Here is a 22,592-nt window from a genome sequence, read left to right on the forward strand (position 1 = left end):
GATATTGATTTACTACAAAATTAATTCAACCTCTTCGCACACTGCACAGTGATCCAAAAGGGCCTTAAATGGATTTTTTTTCCTAGTGCTTTTAACTTTAATTTTAACTGTTAAAGCATCTGTATCTCTGGTCCAAACAGTCGGTTTAGACCCAAATTCCGACCCAAGCAACCGCATCCGTGTTCCATTATACTAGTTTCATCTCAACATCTTTTAGAACCGGTATAAGGATTGATCCAAAACTGATGAGATTTGGATCCAATTTGACGCAGTTTCAATCCGTTTGATAGTTAATGGAATACGAGTGCGGTTGCTAGTTTTTTTTACTGGAATGGATCATATTTCTTTGGTTCAATTCTTGTATAAATTTTACCCAATAATAGCCCACGGATACAGGTGCTCTTAGGTGTCTTCAGAACATTTACTTGTTATACCGTTTCCCATATTGTGAAAGTATTAGAAATTAGACACAGCCTGTTACGATGAAAATAAAAGGCACTAATTTTTATGTTTGAGGAGATGAAATTTGTTCTACAAATGTCTCCACGCGCCCATTTTTGACTACGGATGGCATTATTCTGTTGATTTTAACGAGATTATAGAGATTTATTGTCGTCGTGAAAACTTAAACATGTTTCAAATGCACATAACTTCATCAATTTTTAACTAAAATCATCCATAATCTCATCAAAACGTGCTGACAAGTAGTTTCTGGCTAAGCTTATTGTACTTGAATCAAGCTTTAAGATGTAGTATTTTGTTTATGGATCCTGTTGCCCCATTTGACCCTAGAAGTTCGCAAAATTTAGGAATAATCAAACTTGAAATTTCGATAACTTCTGTAGAAAAGGTCGAAAAGCTGTTTCAGAGGGATCTTTTGGCATTAACAAACAATTGACATCACTGCTGAGTGCTAGGTGCCTAGTGAGGAATTGCGTGACTTTTTTTCATGCAATAACTACTTCACGAGACACAAGTAGTGAAGTCGATTGAATTTATTATTTTTTAATGCCAAAAAACATACCCCTGTTTAACCGCTTATAATTTTTTCGACTAATAAGCTACGAAGCTAAAGTTGTTTAGCGAAAAATTACATCAAGATAATTTATTAATTCCTAATTAGCAGGCTCGATTCTACAGAAGAAAAAAAAGATTTTTCAGTACGATATATAGGAGAGTGGGGAATCATAAGCCACTTTTTTTCTACGCTCCATAACTTCTTTATTAGAAAAGATAAAATGAAACAAATAAATGGTATGTTTTTTTAAACTTTAACGTATCATAGGACAATTTTTTAACATTTTTAATATGTTATTTTCCCCAAGTTCTGACTGTTTAAAAAAGCAATTTTTTTTTTATTTTGAAAAATGGTGGAGAATCGTGGGCCACTAAATTCAAATTGACCGAATAACATGCAAAGTTTATGAATTGACTCAAAACTGTAATTTCATAATTCATTTCGTTATTTTAAAATAATTTCCGATGATGAAATTAAAAAGAGAATTGTGTATGATCGAAAAGTTTCAAAAACCTGGCTCGCGAACGTTTCGGAAAAATTCCTTATATGGGATGGATGAAATATTTTTGTATTTTGTATTTGAAAATCTGAATGTGTATAAAAACACGAGAATATAAATTGGTTGCGTTTGTGTGACTTTTTGATGTTTTATCATAAATTCCTTTTCTACGTGGAAGAACATAACAAAACAAAAATCATAAACGTATGAGCATATTTTTGTAATGAACTTTAGGTACCCCATCGATGCAATATGCGGGTGGTTGTTTAATTATGTATGTAAATTTTTTTAATTTTTTAGATTGATAAATAAAAGACGCATACGATGCGAATTTAAGTCAATAACAAATAGAAAAATATGCTTACCCAAAGCGATCGCGATGAAAGTTAGATTGAGATTTTTATCTCAACACACATCTGAGATATTCAGAGGGGCCCACGTTACCCCACTCTCCTCTATTCAATTTTTCCATATAACCCTAAAAGATCTTATTTAGTGAAGTTAATTTTACTTAAAAATTATGCGAAAAATCATGGATGAGTTTTGTACCAAATTAAAGCTTTTAAGACCCCAGAGTTTAAGAAAATCAAAAATGACGCCAAATTGCCCTACTAAGGAACCAAGTGGACTTAGAAACCAAGATCTTTGATTTTATGTTCTCATTGGATTGAATAATTACGGAGCTAAAAGTGCTATCATGAAAACATTCCACCGTTTTTCTGAGCACTTCAACTTCCACGTTTTGAGAGATGTTTTCCTATGGAAAGTTTTAAGTGTATTGAGGACCCTGTAATTAGACTTAGTACTCCTTTGATTTCAATTTAAAGATATTATTTGGACCAATTTGTGTTCTGTTGATTTGTAATAACTAAACAATAATTGAAAATCGTAACTTAGTATCTATAACCAAGTTATAACGAGGCGAGTGAAGGTATATCTTTTGGCATTGAAAGCAGTTTACTGAAGTTTGAAGGAAAACATCTATGAAATAACTCGTCAAGCAATGTCTAGTTTATTCCAGACACCGTTGCAGGTTTAATTGAACTGCCTCCAAAGGAAAAAGACATACATCCATACAATAGGCTCAAGCAAAAAAATTACTTTTGAGAATTTTTAAATCGGCACAAAAATGTTTAGATGGCTCGTGTTCAAAGCTGAAATTTTTCCCATACAAACTCAAAGATAAAATTTACTCATTAAAACGTTGCCTTTGAAGTCTTTGAAAGAAATAACGTAAATTTTATTAGTTATCGACATTTTCTGCTTAAAAAATATGGAGTTTTAAGAGCAACGAAAAAATCCAGTTTTTCGGTCCTTCGCATATGACTCACTCACGTAAAATCAACAATTGTGGAAAAACACATGATACAGGCTATTATCCCTCATAGGAATAGAAACTTGGGAGGAGAACATCTTAACGAAGAAAATCATCAAACTGCGACAGTCACGGGAGGATGATTTCTCCACGAAGGATGTCATCAGCAGCATTGTAACCATTTTTGTTCTTTCACATGTCGAACCGGAATGGGGGAAAACGTCTTCCCCAACAGGCGCTCTGGGTGCAGATTTGCCATCCCAACATCGACATCGCAGCCGCATCAGCTATGAATTGCCAGGGTAAAGACATGATGGGCAATCAAATTATTCCAATTCATATAATAATAGCCAATAAAGATGGAAGTGAGAGGGGGCTTGAATGGACGGACGGGTGCCATTGGATACCTTCACGATACAACGTCAAAAACCTTTGGCTCCCGCTTTGTGGAAAATGTAATCGGTCGAATAGACAAAGGGAAGACCGGCCCCTTCGAATAGAGACTCACGGGAGGCAGAAAAAAAAGGTCAGTCCCTCAATGCATTCGACGAAGGGTTGATTCATGAGACCGCTAGTCTGGGTTTCCCCCATGGATTCCCCCATGTAGTGGTTACTTGGCCTGTTCCTCGGCCTTATAAAATGTGGCATTCGGATCGAAAGTTCATTGCTCCAATTCCTGAGTTGATTGTGATGTTTCCACGGAAGAGTGCCCCATGCAAGATTTATTATTCCATATTATTTTAAAGTGCACGGACGTATGAAATTCCTGATAATGGATCTAATGTTTGAACTTTATGTTCGTCGAAGCGCATGCATGGGCTGTGCAACAGCTTACCTGTGTTAGAGGGATTTACCAGATGTTCCCTTGAAATGCAAAGGTAGAAACCATTTTTCACTGGAAGCAACCAGGATAGAGAAGGAAATGGCTGAAAACATAATGGGTATGCTAAGGCCATTAATTTCAACATTCGTGTGTCGGAACAACTAGGCAAATAATGTCGATTTTCGTTGGCAGCTCAACACAGTTACGAGTTGGAGCATTAAAATCTCAACAAAAAATGTCAATCTGAACTGTTGTTGAATTTGAATGTTCTGGTTTTCCATTTAACTGTGAATTTGAAAAAATAGGCATATAGCTCTAAAGAAAACTTCAAATTCCAAACCATAAACAATAAATATTTTAAAACATTTTCGTTGTTCTTTCAGCGGCATTTTTTTCAATGAAAATACACACGCAAAAAACTTCACACTAAGTCTTAATGCTCAATTCATCCCAACCATCTGTAAACGATTGTCGATTTCATAAAAATGGTTCTTTTGCTCAGAAAACTCCCATTCATGGGAAACAAACCCAGAAGCAGGTGTTAAGTTACTATTCGGAAAGATTCAGTCACGTTTTGCCTAAATTCGCACGGCTGGATACTTGCTCGTACTCGATTTAATTTTCTATCATTGCTTTTTGTGACTGTTCGAAAGAGTTTCTGATTGCGGGAGACGACTTTCCCAATTGCTCGGAAGTGAACGGTTAAATTTGATTGTTCAAACTGAAGAGTCGGTAGTTTGAAAATAGTAAATAGGATGCTGTCAAACAAATTTGTTGTTTTTTTTTACGAAAGCATCAGAAAGCCAAAAAACAACCTATGGAATCAATGAAACAAACTTTTGATGAAAATTTAGTTTTTGTTGTTATTGTACCAACATCTCTTAAACAATTTAAAACAGGGAAAAATTCTACCATGTCATCGAAATTCCAGCCATTCAGGAATTTGGCAGGTACGTACGGAAGACAATTAATGGCTCAATGATCAATCTTTGATGGGAATTACGCGCTCAGAAAAGACATCTACCGGTGATGGTGATAAATCATCGTCGCGTAGTGCGTTGACTCGATTTCTCGATTGATAGACCAGCCGGATGACAGCGTCGGCATCGGTCAAGGTGAGAAATTGGTGCTGCTAAAATTAGGGTGGCAAGATTTTAATAATCGTTTTTTTTCGCTTTAAATCTATTTAAGATTGTCCTCTCTGAACGAAAAAGTCTTTGAGGAGCCATAAAATTTCTTCAAAAACTTAAATCTGTTTGTAACGAAACACTTTTAATTTTAAGATGTTTTAAGATTGTGCCACCCTAATGAACAAAGTCGGCTTGAAATGACGGGCCGATCGCCCATTGCATCGCATCGATTGACGGAAGTGCGAACGATTCGATTGCGTGGGTTAGGATTAGTTTAGGTTTCGCTTCCTGACTGACATGGTTGTTATTCAAGATTGTTGTGAAACAGCGCAGACACGTGGTCGGTACCTAGTAGGTAGTATATGGCAATTAGAAGCGTCACCAATGCGTACTTTTGATCATGCGGCTGGTTTTAAGTTATTGATCTTATATGGATACATCATACTGTGTCACGGTTGTACGATTTGCTTGATCCACTGTCTAATTAAATAGATATCACGTTGACTTCATTGCAGCATAATAGGGGCTTTTATACTGAGTTAAAAGATGATAAAAATCTCTTACTATAATCACTTTTTTCCTTCAAGGAACAGAATCACGTCAAATATTTTAAATAGTAAGCTCAGATACAGAAGGTCTAGAAAAAAATCTAAGATTTTTTTCAACACGGTTATCAGAAGGAGTCAATCAGAATGGATAATTCATAGTTCACTTTATCAATAACTTGTTGATAGAACTTTTACGACTGTTGTCAGTTTATTTTGGAAAATTTTTCGCGTTCAGTCAAATTATTTAAGAAAATCAGCGTTTTCCTATTTCATCCGACGTTTCGGCGTAATGTATTTCGCTTTCTTTAGGGTTTTACTGTAATTTGTGAGTGAAACAATCAAAGATGTTGTGTAATATGGTTTTTTTTACTTAATAGGGTGCTATTTCTTGTCAAAAAATGACGTGTCCCAACTTCTCTCTGTCCTGTTTTCTTAATTGTCCAAATCAGCGTAAATTTAAATTTGTTTTTAACGTTTCGGTTTCTCAGTTATGTATTTTGAACGAAAACTAGAAACAGCACATTTTCTCAGTGTCCTACGTTTCGGCCATGATCTTGGCCATCATCAGGGATATAGAGAGTGTACTGTTTGTCAAATGGTGGGATTCTGGCTATTGTATTGTTGTTGTTTTTTTCTTTTTTTTCCTTCCGATCAGTGTAAATTGAATAATTAGTCACTTTTGAGAAATGTTACGGTTGTTTCAAATTGTCTGTCTTCTAGCTATCACTTCTTGTTGGATGGTTACAACTCCAATAGTTGTAACCATCAAACAAGAAGTGATAGCGAGAAGACAGACAATTTAAAAACAACCGTAACATTTCTCAAAAGTGACTAATTATTCAATTTACACTGATCGGAAGGAAAAAAAAAGAAAAAAAACAACAACAATACAAAAGCCAGAATCCCCCCATTTGACAAACAGTACACTCTTTATATACCTGATGATGGCCAAGATCATGGCCGAAACGTAGGACACTGAGAAAATGTGCTGTTTCTAGTTTTTGTTCAAAAAACATGACATTCAGTAAAAATGTTTTTAGTGGCATAAAAATAATCACGCTTTGTTAATTTTAAAACAGCTGAACCCACCAAATTGCTTCTTTAAAATAAGTGTTCTAAAATATTTCTAAATTATCCAAGCTTTATAAGTAGCACCACATTTAATTCTTCTGTATTGTTTCTCCTTAAATTTTGAAGCATTTTCGGAACGTTGGCACGGTTTCATGTTTAATGCTAAAGTTTCGAATATTTTTTAATAATTATGAGCTCAGAATACTCAACAAAAAAAAAATATATGATTTTTAAAACCTTATTGTGGATGAGAGATGAATTTTCGATGATTCAATACTTTAAAAAAAATGCATTATTGACTTAAAATGAGAATATTAAAATACTTTTACTTAGATTACTGTTTCATAACTTATGTTATTGATGGCATTTCTGATGCACCAACATCAAATGAAAACTTATTCCTATTTATGATTTTATTATTCATTTCTAACAGTGTAATCTGAATTTTAATTTGATGTTTCGATGGAAATTTCGATAACTCTAATTAAATTTTTAAATACAATAATTTACGTTTAATTTGAACCTGACTTAAAGCCGGGATTTAAATTTTTTATGTGTTTTATGTTCTGAGTTAAAATTTTCATTTTTTAATTGGAAGTTGTAATTTTGCAAAATTTTTAAATTTTAAATTGAAAGGCTTTAAACTATTATCTATTGTTTCAGCATTTTTAGAAAAAAATTGAATCTTCATTACGAAAAATATCTTATTCAAAACTTAAATCAATAATTCAAATTTACATTATGAAGCATTGTAATACATGGTCTAAATAGTTGCCAGACCTTTTTCCGCACGGATCCGTGCCTGGCAAATCCGGGTTATATGAACCGAAAACCGGGCGATATTCGGGAAAATTTGGCCAAAAGCCGGAAGTTATAGAACAATTAACAAGAAGAAGAACACTTAAAACAACATATTTTTATAAAAACCTACCAAAGGATTTTTTTATTGTATTCTAGGCTTCCATGAAATCGTTTTTGATTATTTTCACAAAATTTGTTCAATATTTTTCGTTTATGGTCGCAAAAACACGAAAGTTACTCGAATTGAGCTTTTTTCCCCGATTTTTGCTAAGCTTGATTGACTACTCACATCCACCTTCATTCATAAAACCTGAAATGCTTAAGGAAAATAATCTAGAAATAAAGTCTCTTGGTCAGCTTCATCTTCTTGTTCAACGGTATAATTTTTCAAAACGAATGAATGAATCTTAATCAAATTTTATATATTTTAACTTAATATATCGCAGGCGGGGCTTAGTAGAACGAATGGCACATCGCCAATAGTTGCTAAGAATGCTTAGGTCAAAAGAATGGCGCTTGAGATTAGCTGCCCACTCTCATTGTATAAAACTGATGCTCTCTCTCTTTGAACATCAATGACGGTGCTGAGCACGTCCTAGTAGTCAATAAATATGTACAATTTAGGGTTCCATTTAAACGACGCTTGTTCTCGTATGATTCCCTGAGAATGGCGGGTCCTTTTCACTTAAAATCATATTTTTTCACTTTTTCTTTTTTGGAAAAATTGCTGCCAAAAAAGATACGCCAACATATTCAAGCAAAGCCTATCGGGTCCAATTGAGTATTTTTTTAATTTTTTGTTTGAGTTTTTTTTCGAGTTTTGTTTTTTGATTTACAAATAAAGTAAAAAAGCCCGTGAAAAATCCGGATATTTTTTTACAGAATCCTAACAACCAGGCCAGGCCGAGCCGTTCTAAATTTTGTTAAAAATATCCTGACAAGCCCAGATAAAACCGTGCAATCTGGTAAGATTTTCTAATAGGTATATTGAAGCTGTATTTTTCTTTTTTTTTATTCTTCACAAAAAATTGTCTTCTGTAATTAAATTTTGTAATTCGAGCTGTAATATTGAAATGTATATAGTAAAAATGTGTAGTATCTGGACTAGAGATGTACCAAATAGTGGTGTTCGGCGAACGGCCGAATACCGAACACCTTTTCAACTATTCGGCCAAACGAATATTCGGCCGAATATTCGGTTGAGTTTTCAAGAGAAAGACTTCTATTTCTACTGTTATTTGTAACAGAAATCTTCCATTTCTGCCATATGTCCCTCTTGTTTTATGTCGATTATTTCCAACCAGATGTATCAGATCTATTTTTAAGTAGAGCTCTATTTCATTTTCAAATAGTCACTATTAGCTAAAAAGATATCAGACGACTTGTAGGTTATAGGACGTTAATTACAAAAGAGATTGGATTCCAGTGAAATCTGGGACAAAACATGTCAAACAGGTGTTAAAAGATAAATGTCTAATTTTTGCTAGATGTTATCAAAATAATTAAGATTAATCACCGTGATTTATGTTTTGAAATTAATTTTTACGGCCTTATCGGTGAAAGTTATGTTCTCATAGTGAGAACATTTCAAGAATTGAAAATTATAGATGGATAGAAGAAGATTAGAAGAAAATTATAGGTGTTGAAATGAGCGGGTAGAATTTTTTTAAGAAGCATTTTCACCACATACTTAACTTTTGTTCAATCACGGATCAACTATTTTGAAATGTTAGAATCGGACAGGGTTGAGTCTTCTATCCATCTATAATTTTCAATTCTTGAAATGTTCTCACTATGAGAACATAACTTTCACCGATAAGGCCGTAAAAATTAATTTCAAAAGTTATCAAAATAGTTGACAAAAAGAACGATAATCTCTGACCTCAAGCATACAATTCTACGACACTTATCTACACTTCTGGGTTTGAACGATTTTTTGAAAAACTTGTAAAATACAGGGAAAATCTGAACAAAAACTTAGGCATTATTCTCAAACATACAAGAAGAAACAGAAATAAAATTACTCAAAATTAAAAGTTTTCATCGAATTTCAACAGCAGTGTTCAAATCGAATCTAACGAATAAATTTACTCTAGAAAATCGTTTTATAACAGAAAATTTCAAAAATTTCAAAGAGGCATATAATTTTTTTAATTTGATTTAGCAAAAAAATCTGAATAAACCCGGGTAAAATGCGGAAAATTAAAAAAAAAATATGTGGCCATCCTGGTCAGATTTAACTAATCTCGAATTCTTTATTTGGTTTATGGGCAAGCCTGGATAAATCAAGTATATGTGGAATAAACGTAAATCAAAGTATAAACCTACATATCTACAGTGAAAAATACACGGATACATCTAAAACGTTTTACTGAAACTATAAGTTTTCGATGATTTTTTAGGTTTTTCAACATAACTTTTGGATATTTTATGAATTATCCAACATCAGTTGATAAATTTGAGAAGTCTGTTTTTGTATAAATTTGAAAAAAAAAATTCGGCCTATTCGGTCTATTCGGTGAGCTGAATATTCGGCTTAACGGTTTTTGGCGGTATTCGGCGCCAAATATTCGGAATATTCGGTACATCTCTAATCTAGACTGAGGTTGCCAGAATTTTTTGGCACATTTTTGGGCCGGACAAATCCAGGCTATTTTATCTAAAAACCTGGCAAAATCTGAGCTTTTCATTTAAAAATTGTCGACCACAATCCGGGCAATATCCAGGCAAATAATGCCAAAAGTAAGCTTTCTGCGTGTTTATACGCTTTTTGACTTCAATGTCTGCACAACAACCTTCAAACGACGGATTGAATCTTATTTTTGTGATGAATTGAGAAATAATAATAAGAAGAATCATCGCTCGTGCAAGGAGTTTTAAGGTTACTTAAATTCAATTTTTCATGAAGACAACTATGTCAATGGTTTTTGAAACGATAAAACAAAACAAACAAAACAAAAAAGTTGGAATACATTTTTTCATCAAAGTTCATCAGTAGATTTCAAATCGTTTTTAAGGCTTTAAAAATCTTTGATCAATATTTTCATAAAACTTGCTAAAAAATTTGTGTTTTACGCATAAATAATTGACTTTCAACTGCGTTATATCACAAGACCCTTGTATATTCGAATGATCATTATACTTATTAGTCAAATCCTTAATAATGCAACATTTCAATGATGAAATAGTCGTAAAACTATTTTATTTATTCAATAAATTATTATTCACCCATTTCAATCAGAAATAGTAGAAAATATATCATTTCTATAAACAATGTCGCTGGGCTTTGACTTATGTTCAGATTAAACGGAATTTCGCCTAAAAAAAAAACAATAAAGGTGAACATCTTAGGACTAACATTGAAGCATACATTATCGAGATAGGAGTCGAATCCATGCCATCAGTGGACTAGCGATTACCATCTTACCATTATATCCACTTGGCCTCCGGGACGTGTTTTATTGTTTTTTTAACGGTTTGAATTACATTTATATTTGTAGTTTGTGTATCTACCTTAGGGGGTGATGTTGGGTCATGTTGAATTTCGCAACTCGAAAATCTTATCCGTAAATCGTCAAACTTTTCCGATAGACTCGCTGAGGTCTATAATACAATCCCTGATTTTTTTTAACATGAATCGCTCACCTCTCGTTCTTGGATTCTCTCACCTTTTTTTCACGATTTTCGTCATTTTAAGAATACAATATTTCCGAACTTTGAAGTGATAGAAAATTGACAAAAGGTTGCAAAGATTTTATTGAACTCTATTGAGTGATTTTATCTATTTTTTGAAAAAAAATTACGTCAAACTATAAGATATTTCAAATTATCATTCAAAAATTAAAACGTAAGTTTTCTCGAGAAAAGTTAATTTTTATTTTCAATTTATTGACTGCATAATGTTTTTGAGACGATTTAACGTACGAACCCAAAACCGCAATATAATATTTCATGTTTGCGAGAATTTAGATATATGTATATTGAATATTTTTTTCAAATTTTTTTTGCACATAGTTCTCAATGACTCCCCTAATGTTCGTTCTCAGTGAGTCTATCATCCAAGTTTGGCGAATTTTTGATAACATTTTTTTGCTGTGTACACTTGACATGGAATGATTTATTTATATTTTGTAGAGTAGCTTTAAAAAACTGACCTATGCAAAATTATAATTCAATTGGACTTTATTTAGGAGTGTCTTAAAGCGCTCAAAGTTCCTTTTTTTATTCCGAAAAATCAAGAAAGATCGAGTAAATCGCAATATTGATTTTGATGCCAAATGACTCAGAAATGCACAAAACGTGTAGATCTTGTGTTAGGATCTATATTTTGCATCAATATTAAAGCTTTCCCTTACTAAACAAGATTGTCTTATTGATAACTAATTTCGTAGTATTTCAAAATAATCTAAAAATGAAACGCACTTTATTTGACAACTATATCAAATAGTTCTAAAAAAATAAATCATTATTGTTTCATATACGCAACGATGCTCTTGGTTGGAACTGGATACCCTTGCTGATCGACTAGAATACATGAAGCGGCTTTCGTTGGAAAATTGCTGCTCGGGAGCATTGATGCACCAAACATTCTTGAGAGGATTGACTTCAACGTGATGCCTAGACAACTAAGAAGTCGCGAATTCCTTCGGCTTGGTTTTCATCGTACACTTTACGGCCAGAACGAGCCTATCCGTGCAATGTGTGTAGTGTTTAATGATAAATTTAGCGAATTTGATTTTAATATGACTCTGGATCTGTTTGTGAACCGCTTACGGGCTTCAATGTTAAGATGATATCGTTTTATTGTAGTACTCTTATCGTTACTTTTATTTTCTGATCAACTATATTTAATGTGTTATGTAAAATCCCTAAAACTAGTTTTAAATATCCTGGCAAACTATTGTATCGTTTATGTATTGTATTTGCTACATTCATCGATGGGTTTTTATGCCTTGTGCTTTTCCCATCCCATCCATTTAGACTAGTCGTTCGATGGATTAAAAATTAATAAACAAATAAACAAATAAACAAATTCTCCATACATTAAGACATTCCTATGAACATCTTCAAAATAAGTTTAAATGATTCATTTCCTTCAAATATAGAATTTCAGTCCCGATAAGATTTCACGGACAAGGTCGCAGCGAAAACCTTTCTCCAAATTGTGACCCAAACCTAAATCTGCCGGCCCATCGATCAACTCGGAATTGTCTTAAATTTATTCCGAAATCCTTGGCCTCGATTTAATTTCCCTCCCTCAAACGGTCAGCGTTCATCCATTTTCCGTTTTCTTTGGCTCCTCTCGCCCATTCACCGGCAGGTACTGATTGAATTGCGTGTGTGAGGCGCCTGTGTTTGGGTGCCGTTGTGAATGGGCCCCTGCTCACTTATAATAATAAATCATACGGCTCAACGCAAACGAAATAATAGCAAAACGGAAGGCGGAACCCCAAGGTCACCCACAGCAATCCCATGTGGGTTTTTGGGGGAACCGTTAAAGCACGTGATTAAAATTTGCAATATATTCAGGCAAAAAAAGGAAAACAATGTTATTTATGTTAATTATGAGCTCCCCCGTTATGACATCATAAACGGCATGATGGACGGCCAAACGATGCCATCCACACCTGTTGGCTAAGCACACTCTAGACGACTGGCTACGGTCATTATTGAAGCACTATACCGATGTTTATGTTTTGATTTAATTCAGCGATTTCGTTACAGTCGTTTTCTCACACGATAGTTTGTTCTAACGCTTTTGATCCATCTCAACCACCGAAAATTTAAACATACATTTGAAATTGAATGAATTAATGAATGAATATGGATCAATTTTTTTTTATCTAAAGTGGTTCAAATTTGTAAGACTTAAACGCCAAAAGGCTATGACAGCTTAAGATTTAGTTGGAAAAGAAACAATTTAACTCATGGAAGAAAATAAATTCATTTGATTTTTTTAAATGGTCATTCTCCTAAATCAAAAAAAAATATTTTTCTTCCGTTTCAGATCCAAAATGTGGTCGATGCTGAGCGTGGTCGTGGTGCTCAGCGCCCTCATAACACCCTCCATAACACTGCCAAATGGAGCTCCAACAAGTGTTTGTAACACGTTACTTCCGTTTCACGGTGGAGGAATTCCACCGCTGACCACCACCTCCCCGTTCCGGATAACGCCGGTTACTTCCGTCATCGGTAGCGGCCAGGTGCTGCAGGTTGAAATCGAGTCATTCCCAGCCAGTGTTGTGTTCAAGGGTTTCATGGTTCAGGCCCGGAATCGACAGGCCCCGAATCAGGTGCTCGGCCGATTCGAGCTGACCGATGAAGATGCCATCAAATTGATCAACTGTGGCGGCCAGGATGATACGGCCACCCACACCAATACCAAAACCAAGAAAGATCTGGCCCTGGAGTGGATCGCCCCATCCGACTTCACCGGAGAGATCGTCTTCAACGGAACCATCGCTCAGGATTACGACAAGTTTTGGGTTGGCATCGAATCCTCGCCTGTTAAAATAGTTGCTAGCGGGCAGAGCCCACCGGGAGTCGTCGGAATTTCCACTAGCCGAAGGCCACCTGTAACGACCACTGTTCCGTCCTATGTTTCTCCAACTGTTGCAAAGGTAAGGTTTATGTAACTTAAAAATAAGGGATAAATTAACAAATGAATTTTTTTTAAAAGTATTATAAAAGTGGATAGCCAAGCAAAATTAGAGGCGCGTGGTAGGTATTTGTTAAGATGACGGTATCTTTGCGATGCAAACTTTCGATAATTAAAATTATTCTATCAGAGGCACCGTGCTTAACCTATTCACTTAGCTCGGTTAAGCACTAGAAACTTGGTCAAAAACCTACCCCTTAACCTTTTAAATGTACCGGTTAAACCACTCAAGCATCTTGCGGAGGTTGATCGCGGAATTTGTATGATGGATGTTGTGCTAAACCCTCGTTGACTCCAAGATAGCAGCCACTTGGAGATGTCATAGCATAGTCGAAGTCCTCAATCAACACTTTCAGTTGTTCAATGACGATAATCTATTATTTTGTTTTCATAGTATTCCGTAACTTGATGAACATAGTTCCTATATGTAATTCCCTCTGACTAGTTGATCTAACCACCTCGCTCGTTGCGCCCCTGCACGTCTCGTTCCCAACGGATTCGTAGGGAGCATCTGTATTGCAGGATAGCCGTCCGGAATTTTCCTGCTCAGCGTATCCGTCCAGCCTTCACCACCTTCTGGATACTGGATTCGCCGTAGAGTCACGCGAGTTCGTAGTTCATCCTTTGCCTCCACACTCCGTTCTTCTGCACGCTTCCAAAGATGGTTCTTAACACTCGTCGCTCGAATTATCCGAGTGTGTGCAGGTCCTCCTCGAGCAATATCCATGACTCGTGCCCGTAAAAAAACAACCTATATAATGAGCGGCATGTAGAGGATACCTTTCGTGCAAGAGCTAAGTCTTCTCATCTTCCATCCATCGTCGCCTTGATGAGTCTGGTCAGCTTCACTAAGAAGTCGTTCTTGTCCTCCTTCACGAATAACCTTAGCTCGTCATGGCGTTAGGCGGCGTAGTAGGATTCCGAACAACACTTTGTAGGCGGCATTGAGGAAAGTGATCGCTCCGTAGTTCTCACAGTTCAATTTGTCGCCATTCTTGTAGATGGAGCATATTATCTCCTCCTTCTATTCCTCCGGTACCTGTTCTGTGGCTCAGATCCGAACCATCAATCAGTGTAGGCAATCGACTAGTCCGGGCCCATTTTGATGAGTTAAGCTGCGATGCCTCCTTTCCAGTCGAGTTGTTGCTTTTCTTCTGGCAAATTGCTTCTTTAACTTCACTCATCGTTGGAAGTGGCTCCACCTCGTCGTTGGCTATGCCGACGATGAACCTTCCTTCGCCGTTTTTATCTCCTGCGTGTGCGTCGTTCAGGTGTTCATCGAAGTGCTGCTTCCACCTTTTGATCACCTGACGATTGTTCATCAAGATGGCTCCGTTCTGATCCCGTCACATTTCGGCTTGCTCCACGAAACCTTTGCAGGATGCGTTGATTTTCTGATAGAAATTTCGTGTTTCTTGAAAACGTTGTTAGCTGCTCCAGATTCTCGAGCTCCTCCTCCTCCAGGCAGCGCTTTTTCTCCTGAAAAATTTGGAATCGCTGCCTTTTCCGCTGTCAGAGATTTTTCACATTTCGACGGGTGCTTATTTGCACTACTGCCGTCCGTGCGGTGTCACCCTTCTACACTCTTCGTCGAACGAGTCGTTCCGTCGAGTTCGTTCTACATATCCGATGACGTTCTCCGCAACGCTGTTGATGGCTGTCTTGATGGTATCCCAACAGTCCTTGAGAGGGACTTATTCAAGCTCGTCCTCTGTCGGCAGTTCTGCATCGAGCGATTGCGCGTAATCTGCCGTGACCTCACATTACTTCAGTCGTGCGATATTAAACCGAAGAGGGCGTCGGTTTCGTATGTTGTTCACTACGGAGCATATTAGGCGCATCTTCACCATAACCAGGTAGTGGTATGACTCCATGTTGGCGCCTCGACAGGATCTGACGTCGATGATGTCCGAGAAGTGACGGCTGTCAATAAAAACGTGGTCGATCTGTGATTGCGTTTGGTACGGTGATCTCCAGGTGTACTTGTGTGGGGGGCGGTGCTAGAAAAAGGTACTACGTACGGCTATTCGTTTGGAGGCGGCGAAATCAATCAGTCTGAGGCCGTTTTCGTTGGTCAGCTGGTGCGCGCTGAACCTTCCAATTGTCGGTTTGAATTCCTCCTCTTGGCCGACCTGAGCGTTGAAATCCCCGATGACGATCTTGATATCATGTTTTGGGCAACGGTCGTATTCACGCTCCAGCTGCGCGTAAAATTCGTCTTTGTCGTCACCGGTACTTCCGAGGTGAGGGCTGTGCACTGTGCACGTTGATGATGCTGATGTTGAAGAACCGGCCCTTGATTCTCAACCGGCACATTCGTGAGTTGATCGGCCACCACCCGATCACGCGCTTTTGCATCTTTCCCATCACTATAAATGCTATTCCAAGCTCGTATGTGTTGCCGCAGCTCTGGTAGATGGCATGACCATCTTGGTACTTTCGTACCGTGGAGCCGTTCCAGCAAATTTCCTGCAGCTCTACGATGTCGAATTTGCGGCTCTTCAATTCGTAGGAGAGCACGTAGGTACTGCCCATGAAATTTAGAGATCAGCAGTTCTATGTTCCAAGTTTCCATTTGCTGGTCCCTTTTCGTCGCGTGGGTCTTTGTCGATTTGTATCCAAAATTTCTTGTACATTCTGGTTCGTTGCTTGTTTTTTTTTGTAGTCAAGGGGCTCGCAAGGCTCGTTGATAACCCCACTTATTTACAGGAGGACCCAGATGGTGTTTTGGGCCCCGAACACCACCAGGACGTTGTTGTACTCTGCACGCCGCCTTAATATGGAGAAAGGACGCGTACGGAGCCCCCTAACTCAGTTAGCACGCGACCAGGGTTGGGTACCCGATCTCCGCTGAGGTTGGTCAACATAAAAAACAGGTTGTTTGGTGGAGTTATCCTAATAACTAGTAAAATTGTAAAAGAGACTAAATTGAAAAAGATTTTCAAAGTGGGACTGTATTCGCATCTCCTGATTCATCAAGTTTTTTTTTTACTTTGTGGTACTCACTCTTCTGTGTTAGACATTCCGCAGAGTAGTCACTAAAACCGTTCATTTCCGTGCTTTTTATTAACAATCCAGCAGAAATCCTTCAGCCACCGCAATTGCTTTATACTGCAGTCTAAGTGAACCTTACTTGAAATAGTTCCCATCATGAAAAAAATCTGGAGTAACTTTTATCATCAGCTCTCATTTGTTCATTTTATCGTTGGTTTGCACAAAAGTATCTTTTCAATCAAAACAGCCAGCTAAGGTTTGTTACGGTAAAACATTTCCCACACATCGATCGCCTTTGCTGGTTGTTGGCTTTAACTCCTTATTGATGAGTACCTACATTAATGCACGAGTACAATATCTGCACCACCGATGAATATCTGAGTAGCGTCATTTTCCACAGATCGAAGCTTTAGAGATATATACTCTAACTCTACAACGCGCGTGAGGAGACGATAGTCGAGTCACTCGAGTCATTCGGAGTCCAGGAGTCGCTGTAGCTGAGGAACATCACTTCGGATGAACTTTGGAAATGAACCTTTGTCACTTCACTTACACCGACAATCGGAATAAGGTGATTAGAGTCCCGTGACGGGAAGGTGACTCGACTGTCGTCACCTTACGCGCGGCGCTGAATAAGGGACATAAATTGATTTCCCTCGCAGTAGGATTGTTCCATTGGCGGTTAAAACCCGCAGATACGAATGGCTCTCGACGCCCGTGGTCCATTGGAGTTGGTAAAAGATGTCGTCATAGTTGGGAATCCAGCGAGTCGTTACGTAAAGTGCCGTGCGGGTGTTATTACAGGCACGAGTCAAGGATATGCTGCCTTCGACCAATACACGATGGACAAAAGTGATAACCCTCAATTTTTTGTACTGAGTGGTCAGACTTCGAGTCGTTAGAGGAGAGGCTAAGCCTTGAGTCGCCTGAGTAAAGGTTGGTGTTTCAAACAACGAGTCATTACGAGAGGCCAGATATCGAGTCACCAGAGGAGAGATCAGGCCTTGAGCCGTTAAGTGGATAGGTTTGTGCGTGAACTTTGAGTCATTACGAGAAATGGCCGGTTCTCGAATCATCAGACATCGAGTCACCAAGTGGTGAGAATTCAGTTTAAACTTCTAATAATTACGAGGGGAGGTTGGTTCTCGAGTCGTTAGAGGGAAGAACAGGCCACGATTCGTCAAAAGGAGGGGTATGCGTGATAACCACGACTTATTGAGAGGATAGGTCAGATCCTGAATCGACATAAAAGACACTAGGCTCTGAATTGAGTAGGGTAAAGGTACATGTATGCGCTAACCTCAAATATTACGAGAAAAGGACTTGTGATAAAGCTCAGTCGGCAAGTCAGTTGCCACTTGAATAAGAACGTAGAGCTGCAGGCTCTGGTTTCGTATTTTTCGGGGTCGTACGCTGGGAGGTATGGCCTCCAACAGCTCGGGGCAGTCGATTCTAGATGTGAGAAGGTCCGCGACAACAAGAGCACGAGTAGCATTTCGGCAAACTTGGAGCGTAAGCCTATGAGACGGCAGTGGTTTTTATAGCTTGGTGAACGAAACGGAACTTGCCAGTTTAGGTATCGCAGAGCGTACCGCAAGAAGCACCGCTGGATAGCCTTGATTCTCTCAGATCCGTTCTGGTAGAAAGGGTACCAAACAGCTGAACCGTACTCGAGAATAGAACGAACTATGCAGCAATAAAGACTTTTTAGGCAATATACGTCTTTAAAGTATTTGGCCATACGAAACAAGAATCCAAGGCTTCGAGAAGCTTTGTCGACAACATAGTTTGTATGATCCAGCCGTCGGTCGAGAATAACGCCCAGATCGTGGATGTTGTCCACCCGGATGATGGTTTCATCTTCAAGGGTGTCCTCTCCATGAAGAGGGTGCCGCTTACGGGAAAACGATATTACCAAGCATTTACTGCGGCTCTCGGGCAAGCAATTCATATCGCAACAGTGAGCAAAAGCGGTGAATTGCTGTTGCAGGAAGTTAATGTCGTCTTGGCCGTTTATGGTGTGAAAAAGTTTCACGTCATCGGCATAAGCGAGCTTTGATGCGCCGAGGAGCTAGAGTACATAATTAAAATAGATCACGAAAATGATCGGTCTCAAATGACTTCGTTGTGGCAGCAATTAATACAGACATACATACATTCCTTGTGGCACTCCTGAAGAGGCAACGAACTGCCTAGAAAAGGATTCACCAGTACGAACGGATAACTTCCGTCCCAGTAGTAGCTCTGGAACCAATTCAGTAGGGAACCACAGAAGCCTAAACCTTCAAGCTTTGCGATCGCAATATCGTGGTACACATTATCGAACGCCGCAGAGAAATCTGTGTAAATGGCGTCAGTTTGAGTTTTCATTGCAAAGCTGTCCTGCACGAACGATGTATAGCTCATTAGGTTTTAGTCATGGATCGTTTAGGCATAAGCCCGTACTGATCGTTGGAGAAGCGAGGCTTGCAAAATGTGAAAATTGGATCCAAAACAATCAATTCAAACATTTTAGCAATCGCGCATAGAGCGGAGATTCCACGGTAGTTGCACACATCTCTATTATTTCTCTTTTTGTGGATAGGAAGCATGTAAGCTTCTTTCCACAATAAGAGAAAGATTGAGCAGTCCAACGATGATTGAAAGATGTGCCTGATAGGTGTCAGCAGAGATGGCATAAAACGCTTCAAAAAAGTAGCTGGTATACCGTCTGGGCCCGTAGAAGTTGAATATTTTAGTTTAGCTGTCGCTTTTAGGATGGCTACATCGTCGACTATAATACCATTCAAAGATGACCCTGGAGGGTGACATATTTCCGACAGCCCTGGTCAGTTGCTCCAAGAAAATTTCCCCAGTTTTGAAAGTTTTCGAAAATTTCTCGGCAAAAAGTTTACAAATTCCAGGATCAGAATTTAATGTGCCGCTGTCAAGGAATATGTAAGACGAAAGCCCTGGTTTTTACCGTTGATTTTTACGTGCTTCCAAAAAAATTTCGAACTGGTCTTAAAATTCCTTTGTAACCCTTGTAGCTACGCTTACTGATTTTTTTATAAGTAGAGGTAAGTTTGCGGTATTCTCCTTCAGTGTAAGGGAATTTGTGCTTGTTGTAGTTTCGAAGTGCACGTTTCTTGGCCGTCTTCGGTCGCCGCAGTTCTTTAGTGACTCAGGAAGCCCGCAGATTTGTAGCCACCCTACGTTTCGGAACTTGGCGATCAATAATGTAGTTGAGAATGTTCGCAAATGTCTTAGCAGCTGCGTTTGGATCAGAAGGATCGAGCTCAACTTCCCTTTCGATAAACTCATCGAGAGACCACTAGGTGATGTGGAACAGCTTTGACAAGGGGATTGAGAGCTAAGTCTTTCGTAGGAATCCTGAAACCTTCGTTTACAAAACAGAGGTCGAGCATACGTCCGTTTTCAGGCTGTAAGTATACACTAGAAGATGCCGAGAACGAAGAACGCATAGAGTCTTGAAACAGAAAGCCACTTCGGGAAAAGCACCATTTAGGCCGGGCATGTTGAAGTCGCCGATGACGAGTATGTCATCCTCAGGAGAACAAAAAGAGCTAACTTTAGACAGGCAACGCGAAAAGGACTCTGCTAAAACAAGATCCCCGGAACGATCAGGATTCACGTAAACTACGCATAGATAGAGTTTCCGATTACCGAGATCAATGCGGGTTCAAAAAAGCTCCAGATCGTCCCAGGAAACGTCTTCGATACGCAGAGCCGGGAGTTTAGATCTTTAGCGTGGCTTTGAGGCGTCAATCATTGCACCAAGGTTCCAACCAAAGTTTCGTTGAGTTCAGGTTGGTGATCAACACCATCGTGGGTTTGTGGTATCCAACTCTTCACTACCTCGAACACTACGGTAGCACGTTGCTGTACTTTAAGAGTATACATAGTTGCGAAGCCCATCGCTAAGAGATCAAGGTTATCCATGAATCTATTTGGAGGCGTATTGACAACAATTCGATATACATAGGTGATTTTCTGCAGGACCAGGTCTAGTATTTATCATTTCAGAACATGCACTGAGTCCCTATTTGGCCAAATACTTTAGCTGGCAATCGATGCAGTAGCTTTTCGAAAGTTTACAGAGAAAGGCCTCACTTGGATGAGTTCCGACGCAAATGGTGCCCAAATGACGCTGTTGTAGGTAAATTTTGTATCCTGAGTGATAACCAGACAACAGACATCGGTTCTCCTATTGATCAGCATTGTTTAGTGTACGACTTTAACAAAATCTGGGCGTCCACTTATCAACTTGTGCGTTCAGTGTATACCATGATCAGTTTAGAACGGATATTTTTGTTTGAAACTTTTGATTGTCTTGAAAAGTGTTCTAGAGCTGTCAAACTTTTTGGGGTTTATTTGATTCCTTCAACTTAAAAAGTCACGCAGGAGAACTGTTTGGTCGCGTATCCAAAAGTAAATTCAAACTTTAACGAACATTCTCATCTTTAACATCTTAACCCTCAAATTTCAGACTGAATCGGTCGATCCCATATACCAGGGCTGTGGCGATATCAAGGGATGCTTTGGTTTCCCGGAGGGTTGTGTCGACAGCCAAAGCTGTCAAGCCATCGTAGCCACCACCGTCCAAGGAGAGCGATACATTTTCGAAATGAAGTCAGGCTCCAGTGAGTGACGAATTTTTTATTTTTAAATACCAGTTCCAATCATTATTTTGCTTATTATGTTTTTCAATTCTAGAACGTCCTGCCTACATTGCCGTTGGTCTGTCGATGGACGACCGGATGGGTGACGATTCCGTGATCGAGTGCGTTCCGGAACAAGGTACCGTCAATGCGTACGCTTCGTGGACATTCGCCGGACCGTACGGTGTTTCCCGGGAAGGAATCGCCCAGAATTTCTTCCGGCTGCTGGAGAAGACCTACAACGATGGAGAAATCTACTGCCGAGTCGAACGGGATGCCGTCAGTACCGTAAAGGGCCAGAAGTTCGATTTGATCAACGGAAAGTACCATTTGATGGTTGCCGTCGGTAGCAAAGCTGATTGTAAGTTTTCTTTGTTTGAATTACCATTGAAGAGTTTCTAGATTGACATCGGTTCCCTATTCGTTAGCAACCCACGTTTCCTACCACGACATCGGACGTCATGTGTCAGGAGCTCCCATGGCTTTGGCCGAGGTTGGACCAGTGATGGGACGGGGAAAACTTATGGTGCGACTTCATGGTGCTTTCATGTTGACGGCCTGGATCGGAACCGCTTCCCTAGGAATTCTGTTGGCTCGTTATTTCCGACAAACCTGGGTCGGCAGCCAGTTGTGCGGCAAGGATCAATGGTTCGCTGTAAGTCATCAAATAAAATTTCATAATTCGCCACTGCATTTTATCCTTCCGCTTTCCAGTGGCATCGATTCATGATGGTGATCACGTGGACCCTAACCATCGCCGGTTTCATCATCATCTTCGTCGATTTGGGCCGTTGGTCGCCCAGTCCGCATGCCTTCGTGGGTTTGGCCACCACGATCATCTGTTTCCTGCAACCGATTGGGGCCTACTTCAGACCCCACCCTGGTACCAAGCGGCGGCCGGTGTTCAACTGGCTGCACTGGTTGGGCGGTAATTTGGCCCACATCCTTGCCATCGTTGCCATATTCTTCGCCGTTAAGCTGCAGAAGGCAGAACTTCCCGACTGGCTCGATTTTATTCTGATCGCATTCGTGGCGTTCCACGTGATCATGCACTTGATCTTCTCCGTGAGTAAA

General features: G+C 38.9%; 1 protein-coding gene across 4 annotated transcripts in view; it reads left to right on the plus strand.

Moving 5' to 3' along the window:
* The window catches only part of LOC129751627 (putative ferric-chelate reductase 1 homolog), a 217,451-nt gene that overhangs the window by 183,068 nt on the left and 11,791 nt on the right, over positions 1-22,592 (plus strand). For all 4 annotated transcript variants that reach the window (XM_055747232.1, XM_055747235.1, XM_055747233.1 and 1 more), the window contains 5 exons: positions 13,213-13,825; positions 21,347-21,500; positions 21,574-21,879; positions 21,947-22,173; positions 22,233-22,583. In XM_055747232.1, coding sequence (XP_055603207.1) covers positions 13,220-13,825; positions 21,347-21,500; positions 21,574-21,879; positions 21,947-22,173; positions 22,233-22,583 — 1,644 coding nt within the window. In that variant the 5' untranslated portion in view covers positions 13,213-13,219. The remainder of the gene's footprint in view (positions 1-13,212; positions 13,826-21,346; positions 21,501-21,573; positions 21,880-21,946; positions 22,174-22,232; positions 22,584-22,592) is intronic.

This window comes from Uranotaenia lowii, chromosome 3 (genome assembly GCF_029784155.1).
Source record: "Uranotaenia lowii strain MFRU-FL chromosome 3, ASM2978415v1, whole genome shotgun sequence".
Lineage (NCBI taxonomy): Eukaryota > Metazoa > Arthropoda > Insecta > Diptera > Culicidae > Uranotaenia > Uranotaenia lowii.